The 15,293-nt window shown below is 39.1% G+C and overlaps 1 protein-coding gene across 7 annotated transcripts in view; it reads left to right on the top strand.

The window, feature by feature from the left end:
- Positions 1-15,293, top strand: part of relch (RAB11 binding and LisH domain, coiled-coil and HEAT repeat containing) — a 38,132-nt gene that overhangs the window by 948 nt on the left and 21,891 nt on the right. For 2 of the 7 annotated variants that reach the window (XM_082545891.1, XM_082545892.1), the window contains exons 2-12: positions 4,461-4,550; positions 7,533-7,604; positions 7,741-7,796; positions 7,921-8,034; positions 8,266-8,460; positions 8,615-8,709; positions 9,202-9,331; positions 9,515-9,684; positions 13,050-13,125; positions 13,215-13,310; positions 14,127-14,150. In XM_082545891.1, coding sequence (XP_082402017.1) covers positions 4,461-4,550; positions 7,533-7,604; positions 7,741-7,796; positions 7,921-8,034; positions 8,266-8,460; positions 8,615-8,709; positions 9,202-9,331; positions 9,515-9,684; positions 13,050-13,125; positions 13,215-13,310; positions 14,127-14,150 — 1,118 coding nt within the window. The remainder of the gene's footprint in view (positions 1-4,460; positions 4,551-7,532; positions 7,605-7,740; positions 7,797-7,920; positions 8,035-8,265; positions 8,461-8,614; positions 8,710-9,201; positions 9,332-9,514; positions 9,685-13,049; positions 13,126-13,214; positions 13,311-14,126; positions 14,151-15,293) is intronic. The other 5 variants (XM_082545895.1, XM_082545896.1, XM_082545893.1 and 2 more) reach the window with 4 other exon arrangements.

Genomic DNA, 15,293 nt, shown 5'->3' with positions numbered 1-15,293 from the left:
GAGGAAGGAGAAGAAGCGGGTGCCTGTACGAACAGCTTTTGCCTTTCCCTGAACCACAGTATTGCTCAAATAGCACATTTGAACGAAGGAGAATTCTACAGTCTTGTAATAATGATAAAACAGGCTTCAGGCTTCCTGAATTAGTTTGAAGCTGTATCATCTGGTCCAGGAGCAAAGTGTCTTGTAAATGGTTGTGTTGCTCTACACAGGTTGCGTCTACCCAGCTAGGGAGATAAAATGTTATTATGTAAAATGTGTACATCTGTTGCACCCTAATCCATTTACAAGACTCATTTTCATTAATCACCATGCACCAACACAGCAGTTGAAGAGTCTGGCAGCAAGGACCTTAGGCAGACCTGCTATGCAAATGGTACCCATGGTCACAGCCTCATCCACAAATAAACAGCACCTGCTATAGTAGAAGCAGTAACTAAAGAGTTAAATCTTGTTAAATAGCAGCAAAAACATTTGTTGTGGCCCCACTTCATACCAGTGAGTCAAGTGAATGTATTTGCACTCAGCATAATGTCTTGACATTAAAGGATTAGCAAATTGGCTACAATGATAGACCATTAGCATTAAAAAATGACCAGATGAAAATATATTGGTCTAACATTTAGAAATGTGTTGACTCAACATTTATTATTGTATTTACTTCATGAATTCATTGTAGACTTCATTAATAGAATTTATAATCTTATAATTCTATAATTTTAGATGTGTGATAGATTAGGAAGCTTATAGGTAGTAAATTGAATTATGTTACACCTACATTCATTGTTCACCACACTAATTTAACAGAAATAAATCTCCCTTCCACTGAAAATGAGGTGCTTTTTTTTCTGTTAGTGTGTTTTGGTGAAAACAGATTGTATCTTGAATAGAAAGTGCCATGTCACACCAGTGGGTGTGTTTGTCTACTTGACTGTTTGAAATTAGCAGGGGGGGAGAGAAAAAAAGTCTTCTTCCAATATCTATTTGGCAGTGAAACATGCACTCAAAATCAAGGCTGACTGATTTTATATCACGGTTTTAAGATGTTTTTGTAGGGTGAGTTTAGTCATTCATTCGAGACATTGCCCTCACGAATGAAAGGATTTTTATCAGTGTGCCAGACTGAATGGCTATGGCTTTTTGCAGCATGTCATTGAAGCTGCACTGCAAATGTAATTTTGACTTTTTCAAATTATGGAACAAGGCTAAATTATGTATTTTTACTGTAGAAGCATTTGGCAGTTTTCCAGCTGAGGGATTCATATAAATAAATGTTAAAACCAGACACAACTATTTTGTATGCAGTGGCAATGAACATTGCCTAAGATCTCAGAAAACCGGAGTATAGTTTTAGGCGTGTGTCTTGGTAGCTGGCCTCAGTCTGGCTTTTCCAGATTGCAAACGGCAGCTAGTCATATTCCTTGTCTTTTTTTTTCAATCTGTTCAACCTTTATAATTAAATTCTGCCCCTGTATCTATGCCTTAAGGCTACAGCAGTAAACACAAACCACTATAGGATGTGTGTCTTTTAGTATCTCCTATTTCCCAAAAGGTTTGGAACACGGTAAGACCATGAGTTTGAAAGGACCTGACACCTCCCCTGTTGTGCTTGTGACAGGAACATCATAGAGAAGTGGTGTAATCTACAAGCCTGTAGCCTGTAACAATGAGTTGATATGAGGGACAGACTTTGCTGAAGGCCATGTCATTTTTCATCCTAGCATAGCTGATAGTCCAGACCTCATGTGATCTCTGCAATTATCTTTCTTTTCATGTGGGAGAATTTCTCTGCCACATTGCAACATTAGGATTTACTTAAGTTGCTCTTGTTGCTAAAGAAGGAGGGATACTGTTTGGATGTCTGCTTTCTTTTTCTACATTGACAGAACAGCTTGCTATTTCAACAGCCAATTTCTCGTGTGTGTTTTCTTTGTTTTGTTGTTGTTTGTTTTTAAACAAATCCCCTTCAGTGGTTTCTGACTTTGTGATCCTTATGATTGTAAACACTATAAATAAAATAATGTCTAGTTTATGATGACTTATTGTGTTGAAATAAATTTGGTCCATAGATTCTGATGCCTGTTATCAAGTCTGAAGTTAATGAAAAGATGGATATTGTACCTGCAGCATACAGTAGAGAGTGTGATAGTTTCCTTGGATAGGTTTCATCCATATAGTGCTATAATTAATATATATATATATATATATATATATATATATATATATATATATATATAATTTTTTTTTTTTTTTTTTTTTTTTTAGATATGTGATACAGGCTAGAATTTAAAACAAAATCTCTCTGACAAAGTAACAAATCTCTGATGAATCTGAAATGTAATTGGTGTGGTGATTGCAAATAAAAAAAACAAAACTTGTGACTGTGAATCAGCAGTGAGCATGTGTGTGGATAATGACTGTGTTACAAGCTGCATCTGCAGCTGTTGCTCTAGGGCACATGACACAGCATGCCATCTCCCACCACCTTGCTAATTTGCTGCAATGAATTTTGCAGGATTCTCTCTTCACCTCTTGCTAGACAGGCAACTGTTTATTTGTAATCGTTGCAGGAACTTTTGTATTCTTTAAATAGGTTAAATAGAAGCTTCACATTATCAGTTCTAGATCATTTGTGACCACAATTTATGTGCTGTCCTAGTCTGAAATCGCCAAACTACATTTTCAGTGTGCTGCACTCTAATGTAACCTGTCAATAGGAGTATATTGCTGGATTGTATGAATTCACACAGTAAACATGAACATATATTTGATTTTTTTTTCTAATACTATGCAAAGCGATTGAAATGATAACATGCTTAGGAATAGGAAATCCTGACTTGACATAGTAATTTTGTACTGGAAACTGTGCCTCAAATGGCTTTATTCTGTTAGTTTGAGTTGAAAATATTAAGATAAACAGAATCAGTGGTAAAATCTCAATAAGAAATCATCATCATTTATTCACATACATGCATACAGACATACATACACACTGACGTAAATAAAATGATCTGCTGCCAGACAAAAAAGGCTTATTTTCTTAAGACCTAAGATATTTGATCTTGTGTAGGTTTGTGTGCTTGTCTGTGATTCACTTATAATTTGTGCTCCACTTTTTCATCCCATATTTATAACCACAGTTTAAATCAGTCTTGCCAAAAACCTTCCCATTAAATTAAAAGTGCCTGTTGGCTTCCTCCTGACCATTCATCAATATCAGCTCCTAGGCCCTGATGTAAACTCGTGTACCTTAGCTTTCAGTTTATATCTTTTAGCGTTTTCTGTTTTGGCAAGTAGAAAGACAATCATCTGTGTGCGCTTAGGTGTTGTATAATCAGCTGGGGTTGAATAAAGGGAGGTGGTGACAGACTGAAGTGTCAAATCTGTCAAGGAAATGAAAGGTCAACCAGGCTTGGTTTTTTTTTTTTTTTTTTTGCACATCAGACATGTACACAAAGGACATCTGCAAATGCCCCCTCACATTATCAAATTACTTTTTTGTTTTTTCTTTTGCTCCGTTCATGCACGCACACCTGCAAACTCTATTACTCACTGTTTTGCCAGATGGATTGCAGCTACTAACAACAAATGTCCTCACACATCATCAGGAAGTAAACATGTTTGGAAGCTTTCTATGCAGGAAAATTAGTTTGCCTGACATCAGCTTGGCAGAACAATGACACTTGTGTAGACAGACATTGGAGAAACACTGTCACTATATCATAAAGTTGCATGGTCGTGAATTTGAACATGACATAAAATATTGTATACGCTTATATAGACAAACCTTATATGTAACAGAAAAAGAAATATTAGTGAAATACATTACTTGTCTACAAAGGGAAATACATGCTGGTTTTTTTTTCCTTTGATATCTAAGTTTTCCTCAGTCTTTTTTTTTTTTTTTAAACTCTAGAGGATTTTAACAATCCAAAGTAGTAATATGATCAAAGTTTATAATACAAGTTATAATGAGTGGAAATGATTTGCTAATTCAGTTAAATTACTCACACAGCTTTTTTTTTTTTTTTTTTTGGTCTTTCAGGCCAACAAGGTCACATATGACTTGACATTGTACTGTATCTTGATATCAGAGAACAAACAGGCCAATCTCACACTTGCGTTGCTGTGGAAAGAAAGCCAACACCATTGTCTTAGCTATCAGAGCAGCCTAGCCCAGTGAAATATGAGCAAAGAGTGTGCTTATTTATCACCTTTATGTTCCTTCTCTTAGCACCTGCCTACCCTTGTGTATAGTTGGTGGAATTAATAGTTTGGAAGTGGGTTTTACCACACTGAAGCTGATCCTATTATTTCATAGAGAAGAATCTATAGAGCACCATGTAGGCTGCACAGTTAAATTTTTCAACTGTGAGCTCTTGGGGAGTGCAATCATTTAGCTGTATGGTTATGCAGGTGTATACTTGTCTCACTTCTGTCTCTGTGTCTGTGTTTTTGTTCAGATCGAGCAGGCAGCATCAGCACCTTAGACTCTCTGGACTTTGCTCGTTACTCAGATGACGGTAACCGAGAGACAGATGAACGGGTGGCAGGTAAGATGAACCATACGGTCAGGGCTCAAAACAAGAGGCCTAGCTTACACTGGGGATAAAAGATCGGGAGAGTAGACAATGACTGAATGGGAGCGCCGTGGAATATGGCAAAATGAAATCTAAAAGCTGCTTTAATAACAACGATGACCAGTAACAAATAAACTCTGCTTAATAACGCAAATGTGTTTCTGTCAGTCCTGCTTTATTAGGGATAAATTAGTCACATTTTTCTCTTTTTAAGTTCATTGAGGTCTTTGTGCCTCCTCTCACGAACCGTCACACAGCAAAACCAGTCTGTGGTATTTTTGGTACCAAACATGTATCAGCATGGGGCGATCGTGGCTCAAGAGTTAGGAGTTCGCCTTGTAATCGGAAGGTTGCCGGTTCGAGCCCCGGCTCGGACAGTCTCGGTCGTTGTGTCCTTGGGCAAGACACTTCACCCGTTGCCTACTGGTGGTGGTCAGAGGGCCCGGTGGCGCCAGTGTCCGGCAGCCTCGCCTCTGTCAGTGCGCCCCAGGGTGGCTGTGGCTACAATGTAGCTTGCCATCACCAGTGTGTGAATGTGTGTGTGAATGGGTGGATGACTGGATATGTAAAGCGCTTTGGGGTCCTTAGGGACTAGTAAAAGCGCTATATAAATACAGGCCATTTACCATTTACCATTATTTAAAAAGCGCACTCTCCCCCGCCCTCCCCTCTCAATGGCTCATTCGTGACACACAGTCTGATAGTTTTAGCTAAACACATTAACAGCTCCTCCTGACGCCAATGATGTGTCATCACACCATTGGGTTTAAGAACAGGTGTTCATTTACTGGCATATTGCCTTTTTTCAGGTGTTGTGTGGTGAGCATTTTTATGCCGTGGACTAAAGGAAAAAATAAATGAGTAAGCCTTTGATATTTATGTAGAATGCCGAACGCAAAATGGGATCAGGCAGGGACTATGTGTATTAACCAAATCCCCTTCTGGTTTTAATTTTGTAGTTTCACAATCCTCAAGATGAAGACATTAATGTTTAGCCATGAGAAGTCTGCTAGATTATAAGGGTTAAAGCTAGTAACAGTTTTCTGCAGCCATCCACACATTTTAAAAGTAAGTGTGTGTAAGTGTGTGTCCCAAAACTGTGCCTAAACTGTTAAAGTGGTGGATTATGTTGTGTATTTTTGTTTGTTTTTTTTGTTTTTGTTTTTTTACATTAAATTTGTTTTCCCTTCCACTGTACATGAATATTAAGGGTGAGAAATAGATTGTAGAGCATGATGGGATGGGGGATGGCATATAGATTGTCCTATGAATATAAATGTCATTTAATTTAAATGTGTATGTTGCATTCTGATGGTAAAGTCTTGGGTAACGCCAGTTAATGCACCAATAATGTAAATGCGGGAAACGCTTGCTTCTGGTTTGGGGCTTTTATCAGTTGAGAAAAACGATGACATGAAGTAAGGGCCCAGTTAAAACCATGCAGCAGAGATGTTGGTTCCACCTCACACCTCCAAATTATGCATCATTTTTAAAAATGACTATTCACACACTGCCCTTTCTACCAAATTGCCATGTTTCCCTTCCTCTCTCTTTACTTTTGAAACATCCCCACTCTCATTCCGCTCAACTTGTTCTTCTTGTAAGAGCCCTGCCCCCAGCTGTCTGACTCTGGGTTTTCTGGCTTTCTCCGTTGACGTTGATCAAACCCCAGTAAAATACTGGACAAGTCACTCCATCCAGTCTAGCTTTTTGCTTTTATTTATTTATTTTTCCTTCTCTTCCCGTTATTCAGTTCTTGGTTTTCCATTTTGTTGCGTTTGCATCCTGTGCACTTGATCTGCTAGGAAGGTCTGAATGGTAACTCGGTTTCCTCTGGCAGAAATTTACTATTTTTTAATGCTCAGAAATTGGCTTTGACCTTTATATGGAAATTCAGACTGTTTCCTGAAAATGTTTTTCGGCTTTTTGTTGTTTTTTTTTTTTGTTTGTTTTTTTTTTAAGCTCTTCTTTATAGCGTGAAACCTGGTTTCACGCTATAAAGAAGTGTGAAACCAACAGCAGCCTTAAACCTTAAGTGACACATGTTGGGGAAACAAGAGACGGACCAAATTGCAGATTTTTCAGTGCACAGCTATGCAACATAGTTTTCCTGCTCCATTGCTTATTACTTTTTGCGTGTGTTTTTAATCTAACATGTCTTAAGACCTTGTGTGTTCTTTAAAGAAGAAATCAGTATGAATCTAGCATTTACCATTTTTACTTACAGATTAAAAATAAACATTTTTATAAATAATACCTTCTGCTCCTTCTGATAGTATATAAGATGCCAGAAACAGCTTCCTCGAGTTTCTATGATTGGCTTGATCGTGTTATGTTTTTTTTATTTTTTTTATTTGTTTTGCAAAGTCAAAGTCAAGAAAGACGAGTCTAAATCGGTAACCTAGCAAAGAATGCCAAACTCACGTTTTGTCTGTTAGCTGAAATAGCTTTATGTTGTGGTGTTCATAGTGTGATGGTCTTATCTCTTAAGAACAAAACATTTGAGCATTGGCTGTCCCTTGAGTGGCTTGAATTAAAATGTGTAAATTACTTATTACTTATAAAAACCTGTGTCAGACAGCTCCTAGTTTATCAAGGATACATTTTAGTAGCCTGAATGGATTTATTTGCCTCTCAGCTACAATGTAGGTAAATTTGGACTTCCATTTGTTAAGTATTAATGAGAGGAAAACAAGGGCAGGAAATTCTATCATTGAGCTGCGTCTCAATGCAGAAAACACACCTGTCCAAGAAACATCTTGCCAGCTTTACCATAGTCCTCTGCTGCATGCGTTCCTTAGACCCATGATTTGCATGCATCCTTTTTTGTTTTGTTTTTATGACTTTTTAATCTTTTGTGTCATTGTTTGGTTTTTCATACCCATCTGTTTTATTTGTTTGTTCCCTGTCTTTGGTTGGATGCACTTCCTGTGTGTGTTGTCACTTCCTGTCCAGTGCTGGAGTTTGAGCTACGGAAAGCAAAGGAGACCATTCAGGCTCTGCGCGCCAACTTGACTCAGGCAGCAGGTGTGGCGCACTTTTAACTTCTTCTCCACCTGAACCCTTTTTGTTACAGCTTTCTCTCTTTTTGTCAGAGAATTCCTTTTGGTGAGTGATGCTCAGCATCCTTTCAAATTTATCTCATATATTCTCAATTTCTCAGAGAGCGAAGTGCCCTCTCAGGAGAGAAAAAACTACAAGTCAAGCCCTGAAATTCAGGTGGGGGATTTACAAGCTTTCTAATTTTTCCTTTGTGGTGAAATGAGTGAAGAATGAACGAATGTGTCCCTTTAAACCTTTGTGAGAACATTGCCGTGATCGACCTTGTTCTTCTCTGCCTCAGGAGCCTATCCGCCCACTGGAGAAAAGAGCCTTAAACTTCCTTGTGAATGAGTATTTATTGAAAAATGAATACAAACTCTCATCCATCACCTTCTCTGATGAAAATGATGATCAGGTAAAGGATGGTAAATGCCTAACTGGAGTTAGTCTTTTATTTTTAAAATTAGGTCTGTCTCCTTTTCAACAAAAAAACAAAACAAAAAACATCCTAATTCATAAGAAAGTACTGAAGGTAGTATGAATAATTTAAACTTGTACTTGCACATAATTGTGTAATGCAAAGGAAGAGCCCATGCCTGACACAAATGACAATTACTAAACTGTTTTGCTTTATGTTTCTTCCCAGGACTTTGAGTTGTGGGATGATGTTGGCCTCAACATCCCCAAACCCCCCGACCTGTTGCAGCTCTACAGAAGCTGTGGCACCCCCCTCCCTTCTCCTCGGGACACAGCTGATGTGTCAGTTGGAGTGGATTTTGTCGATCTTCCTGGAAACTGCATTGCCCAAGATCCACTAAAGAAGCCTGACCTTTCACAACAGGTGTGTGTACGCTGAGTTGAACCTGTTTTATTTAAACTAAACGCAAAGTGATTTTTCTCTTTCAGTTAAATCTGAAGAAGTTGTGACTTCAGAGCTCCGGCTCTTGAGCTGAGTTTGTAATTTGTCTGCATTATGTTTTTTTTCTTCTCTTTAGCAGCAGACAGAAGTCGTGCAAGAGTTGGAGTACCAGATAAGCCTCCTCAATAATGAGAAGCAGAACCTAGCAGAGCAGATAAAGAAACTGCAATGGTGTGTGCTTGAGTGCATGTCTGTGCTCGTATACTATTCTTTTTGAAAAACTCTGAAGTCTTTGATCCTGACAAGGTTTCCAACATTCATAGCTCTTTCACTGCATGTCATTTCAGCAAGAACATTTACCCCTTCTACTGCTGAGCAAAGAGTCAGCAGAAGTATTCATTAAAAAAAAAAGTCTCAGAAGTTTTCAGTTTCTATAACCGTGACCAAAACTGGCCATGGTGTAAAACCAGATTGGAAATTTCTCCCAAGCACCACAGCTGCATGAAATTACAGAGGAAACTTTGGTCTGATGAAAAAGTGGAACTTAATTTTCTTGTCATGTGAAGTCTTTAATTGACACCATCAGGATTCTGACCAATTTTACTGAACAGTTCAAGCATGACTTTGATGGTAGGGGTGAAACAGTCGATTGTCTCGTTCACTTGCTGCTTGATTAAGTATGTAGTATTTTTTGACTTATGTTATGTTACCTCTGCCCCACAGTGAGATTCAAACACTGAAGAGGACAGTTTCCTCCCCGCCTCCAACCACTTTGGACCTGGGCTCTCAGAATACACCTAACACTTCTTCCTCTTCTGCTACCACTGCTTGCTCCGCTGACCCTCTTTCTGTGGTATGTGGTCATTTTGAATATGTAAAGCACAGGCTTATTTAAATGTCTACCAGTCACACAGTTTTCTATAGTAAATTTTTAAAAAAAGCAAGAAGAAAGGAAAATCATTCAGTCTGTATGACGGTTTCTCTGTAGTTTGTCACAAGCCCAAATATTTGACCCTATAATGCTAACATCTTGTAGTCTTATCCTCAGCCTCCCATGGATAATGGCAAGTATCTGGACATCCGAGGGGTTTCAGAGCCTGACAATAACGCAGACAACCTCTCTACTCAGAACACATCACAATTCCACCCACAGACTCACAGCAAGCTGAAGAATAAGCCACCTGTCCAGTTTGATCAGCCAAACAGGTGAGTGAAAATTCAGGCATGAAAAAAAAACTTGCAAAACAAAGACCCAACTTTCCTAACATTTCCTGTATCAAGGAATGCAAATATGATGCTCAAATGTAAACAAAAAATATAGGGCTTTTTTTTAATACCCGTGTGACATATGTAAATCCACTAACTGCCTGAGTCTAAAACCTGTGGACATCCCTTGAGATGTCCTGCCAGGCCTTTAGTGCAGCCAAATTCAGTTGCTGATTGTGTATCTTTGTGCTTTCAGTTTTATCTTCAGTAACAGCAGCTTTGCAACATTTGTCTGAATATGACAGGGTATAGCCCTGTACAGTTCACAGTTCATCGTGTTACTGTTATCAACAGTCACATCAATAATTGAAACTACAGTGTGGGCCATTTATATGGATGCACCGTAATAACATGGGAATGGTTGGTGATATTAAAGTCCTGTTTGTGGCACATTAGTATATGTGAGGGGGCAAACTCCTCAAGATGGGTGGTGACCATGGTGGCCAATTAGAAGTCGGCCATCTTGGATACAACTTTTGTCTTTTCAATAGGAAGAGGGCCATGTGACACATCAAACTTATTGGTAATGTCACAAGAAAAACAATGGTGTGCTTGGTTTCAACGTAACTTTATTCTTTCATGAGTTATTTATAAGTTTCTGACCACTTATAAAATGTGTTCAGTGTGCTGCCCATTGTGTTGGATTGTCAATGCAACCCTCGTCTCCCACTCTTCACACACTGATAGCAACACCGCAGGAGAAATGCCAGCACAGGCATCCGGTATCCGTAGTTTCGGGTGCTGCACATCTCGTATCTTCACACCATAGACAATTGCCTTCAAATGACCCCAAAGGTAAAAGTCTAAGGGGGTCAGATCGGGAGACCTTAAGGGGGCCATTCAACTGGCCCACGACGACCAATCCACTTTCCAGGAAACTGTTCATCTAGGAATGCTCGGACCTGGCACCCATAATGTGGTGGTGCACCATCTTGCTGGAAAAACTCAGGGAACGTGCCAGCTTCAGTGCATAAAGAGGGAAACAGATCATCATGTAGCAATTTCAAATATCCAGTGGCCTTGAGGTTTCCATTGATGAAGAATGGACCCACTATCGTTGTACCCCATATACCACACCAAACCATCACTTTTGTTGTTCCAACAGTCTTGGAGGGATCCATCCAATGTGGGTTAGTGTCAGACCAATAGCGGTGGTTTTGTTGGTTAACTTCACCATTCACATAAAAGTTTGCCTCATCACTGAACAAAATCTTCTGTGTGAACTGAGGGTCCTGTTCCAATTTTTGTTTTGCCCATTCTGCAAATTCTGTGCGCCGATCTGGGTCATCCTCGTTGAGATGCTGCAGTAGCTGGAGTTTGTAAGGGAGTCATTTGTGAGTAGCTAATATCCGCCAAAGGGATGTTCGACTAATGCCACTCTCCAGTGACATGTGGCGAGTGCTACACTGTGGGCTGAATGAAGCTAGGACAGCCACTGATGTTTCTTCATTAGTGACAGTTTTCTTGCGTCCACATTTTGGCAAATCCAACACTGAACCAGTTTCACGAAACTTAGCAAGCAGTTTGCTAACTGTAGCATGGGAGATGGGTGGTCTCGTAGAGTGTCTTGCATTAAAATCTGCTGCAATGACCCGGTTACTGCGTTCACCAGATATCAACACAATTTCGATCCGCTCCTCACGTGTTAACCTCTTTGACATGTCAATGGCTGTGAACAAAGAGAAACTTGTAAATAACTCATGAAAGAATAAAGTTACGTTGAAACCAAGCACACCATTGTTTTTCTTGTGACATTACCAATAAGTTTGATGTGTCACATGGCCCTCTTCATATTGAAAAAAAACAAAAGTTGTATCCAAGATGGCCGACTTCTAAATGGCCACCATGGTCACCACCGATCTTGAGGAGTTTTCCCCCTCACATATACTAATGTGCCACAAACAGGACTTTAATATCACCAACCATTCCCATGTTATTACGGTGCATCCATTTAAATGTCCCACCCTGTAGAGAGCTGGTCCAACTGGCAGCCATATGTGTTCACGCTGCCTCCGCCATGTTAGACAGATAATGTGGTATGCTTCAGACTGTGAGGTCTCAAAACTTTTCTCACCATTTTGATACAAGATAAACCTGGTTTCATTTGTTCAGATAGGTGCATGCTCTTTTAGTCTGGCAAAGTCCAATATAGCCATCTGTTCTTCAGAGTGTGCCTTCCTCTAAGCCCTGCATTTGCCTTCATAAAAGGCGTGTCTTGATTGTAGACTTTGACAGTGATAGAACTACTTAAGACAGTGTTATTGACTCAGATTGTTAATTTGGCCACTCCTAAAGTTTTTGCCGTTTGCCTGAGAGGTATGTTTTAGTTTTTCAGCCTAAGGATGGCCTCTTTCATTTACATTGACATCTCTTTGGACGTCATTGGAAAGTTCCAGTGAAGTTCCAGCTATCAAATTAGACGCTAAATACTTGGAATCAACTCCAGATATTTTGTCTGCTTAAATTTTAATGGAATAACAAATGAAGAGGCCTCACTGGGCATGAACTGCTCATCAGTCAATTGTCCAGTGACCTGGCGCTTTTGAAAATGGGGGGACTAAACTTAAAAGTGGCTGTAAATTCTAAGCAGTTAATGTAATATCTGTTAAAAGCTAAAGCTGAATAAAAGCTAAAAATTCTGCACTTTTACGGTTAGATTTTTTTGTTTATTTATTTAATTTAAAATGTAAAATTCTCTGTGGGGGTTTGAAGGCCAAAAAGAAAAAAATATATAGTTGTAAAAATTATTAGAACCAACCGTGTCTACTACAGCCACGTTGGCCATTTTTGTGTAGTCACTAAATGTAGCCACTAGATGGAGGTAGTTATTCGTCTTTGTCTAAAACCAGGTATTAGGTTGTGTGGCTGCCCTCTTGAGTAAGAAAGTGTATTGTGCTTTAAACTAGTCATCACTGAAACTGAGCTTTCATTCATTTAATTTTTTTTTTTTTTTCTTATTTGTGTCCCACCTATGATGTATTATTTTTAATGATATTTTTTGATGTTTCATTATTTTTATCATTTAAATATGTGTTCCCTTAAAAAAACAAAATCTGATTTATGTGGTGCTAAAAGAAAAAAGTGAGTGGTGCGTTACTGTTAGTCAGCCACCTGCTATTCTTAGTACTGTGGTAATGTCACGTTACATGGGAGAGTGGCAGCACTAACCTCAGTGGCAGGGTAATCTATTCCAGTCCTCAATCATTCAACGGTCAGGACATTCTCCAGAGCACTTGTGGTGTACAGATTAAGTGTTGCAGACTGTAGTGACTGTTTTTGGTCTTTTGTTTTTTGTGGTGTCTCAGGAAGTTATCTCCGGCCTTCCAGCAAGCCTTGTTGTCCTTCTGCAGAATGTGCTCCGACAGCCGCCTAGGAGCAGAGGTCAGGAGCACACATTTCATATACAGATTAAAAAAAAGAAAAGAAGTAAATTTAGGAAAAACGGAATATAATGTCCCTCCTGTTCCCAGGTGTCTCGTATAGCAGACAGCGAGGAGAGTGTGATGCTAATGCTGGGTCGCTGTCTCCCTCACATCGTCCCTAATGTCCTTCTTGCTAAACGAGAGGTAAACCTGCTTGTGCTGGTCATCCTGCCCTCTTCTTCTCCTCCCTGTTTCCCCATTCATTGTCACCATCACAGGCTTCTTGTTTTAATAACCAATAGATACACACAGAGCAGCAAGGATGAGAATAGGTTAAAAAAAGTAGTTGGTCATTCACAACTACTAAAGTTTCCTCTAAACTGTGTATTTATAATGTAGAGGGGAAACGACTCTAAACAGCTTAATGTGGTTATTGTCAGTAGTTTTGGTAGTAATGGTGCCAATTTGACAACTTTGCAAACATATTATTCCATTGGTGATTCATCCACTTCACCATCTGCTGTTATGTGAAATATTGCTGCTATATTACTGAAATATTACTGCTTTAAAGGAACATTACCCCCTTTTTTTTTCTCCCTTTTGTGCCTAAACTGTTCTCACAATATGAATATGAACTGTAGAGTTACACATTGTGCAAAGGCTGTTTTCTTGGCAATAGTGGGATTTGTGTGATTTCTGTTTTTTGAGATAATTAAATCAATGTCTCAAACTTGATGATGCACAAAGCGCCTTTGTCCTTGTGTTGCCTTTTTGTCGTTCCCCAAGCGATACGAATATAGAGTTGGAGACATTTTTACCTGCCAGATCCTGCTGACTTGTGTCTTATCTATTGATATGTCGGGTCACCTTCTTTTGTCATGGCATTTGTTTTTCAGAAGTCCTCATCATTTTTCCTCTGCATTTTTTCCTCTCATATTTGCTGTCCTTTTGCCTTCACGGTTTTTTTCTTCTCTTTTCGTCTCACTCATTCTCTCACTCTCATGCATGCCTCTCTTCTAGAGAATGGTTGCGCATCTTTGCCAGGTGAGTCTTTCACGCACTCATTTGCATGATTCTCACATGTAGATCAGAAAAGTGTAACTAATGCCAATTCCTTCTGCTGCAAAACCGCTGTCACTAAATATATTTTCACACATGCGCTGCAGCCCTGAACTTTTTCTTACCTGAGAGAAATGCATGAGATAACAAATGTCCAACTCAGTTGGATCGGACAATAGCTTCACTTAAGCACAGGTGAAGTGGAATTATTTCCTGTGAGAACAGACAACAGTGGGAAAATATCCTGGCATAACGCTCTTGAAGTTGTTTGAAATCCAACTATAAGCTCTGATTTTCCATATTTATTATTTTTTGCAAATACAGTCTGCAATCCTGTAACGGTGACACTGAAAAATAGTGTGTACCCAAAAAGTAAGTTGCGTTGCAGTTTTGGGGCCAAATTTATTAACAGAACATTCCAGAGCAAATCACACTCCTTGGGGGTTGCTATCTACTCGTTAAGAGGTATAATGGCAGTTTTGTAACTGTGAGGTGTGGCTGTTGTTTGGCTAATGTGGCTGTCATTCTCACTAGGAGTGTTCTTTATTTGAAATGCCAGGGGGAGGTTTTTGTCAGAATGAGTGTGTAATTAACACAGGTGAACGGTTTAGAGCTGAGCACAGTGCCATAGCTATGAGCTATAGCTGTTCACTGTGTCCTCGCCCTATATAGAGCAGACCTTAAATGATTTGCGCAGTTTCATTTTTATTCATGTTTCTAAACAGAGATTTGGTCATGAAAAAACTAAGAGAGCCTGCTCGTCTTTTTCTCAGCAGTGTGCACATCACACAGAGCAATGTAACATTACGAACACTGCTGTGAAAAAGTATTTGCCGCCCTACCCGAGTCCTCATTTTTTTTGCATATTTGCATCAGTTACATGCAAATTTGGGGGAAAAAAAGGTTAAAATATCAATACTACAGTCTAAATATCAGGAGAGCAAATCAATTTGCTTTCAGATGTGTGGCTGGTTTGATCATTAAACAAATTTCAATATTAATCAAAGATAACCCAAGTAAATACAAAATGCAGCTTCGTCATTTGTGTGACAAATATGCAAAAATATAAGAAATTAATAAGGGGGCAAATACTTTTTCACTCCACTTTAATTTGGTTTCTTTTATGGT

Source organism: Aulonocara stuartgranti, assembly GCF_965226115.1.
Source record: "Aulonocara stuartgranti genome assembly, chromosome: 9".
In the NCBI taxonomy this organism is placed as follows: domain Eukaryota; kingdom Metazoa; phylum Chordata; class Actinopteri; order Cichliformes; family Cichlidae; genus Aulonocara; species Aulonocara stuartgranti.
This window is presented reverse-complemented; position numbering and strand designations above follow the sequence as displayed.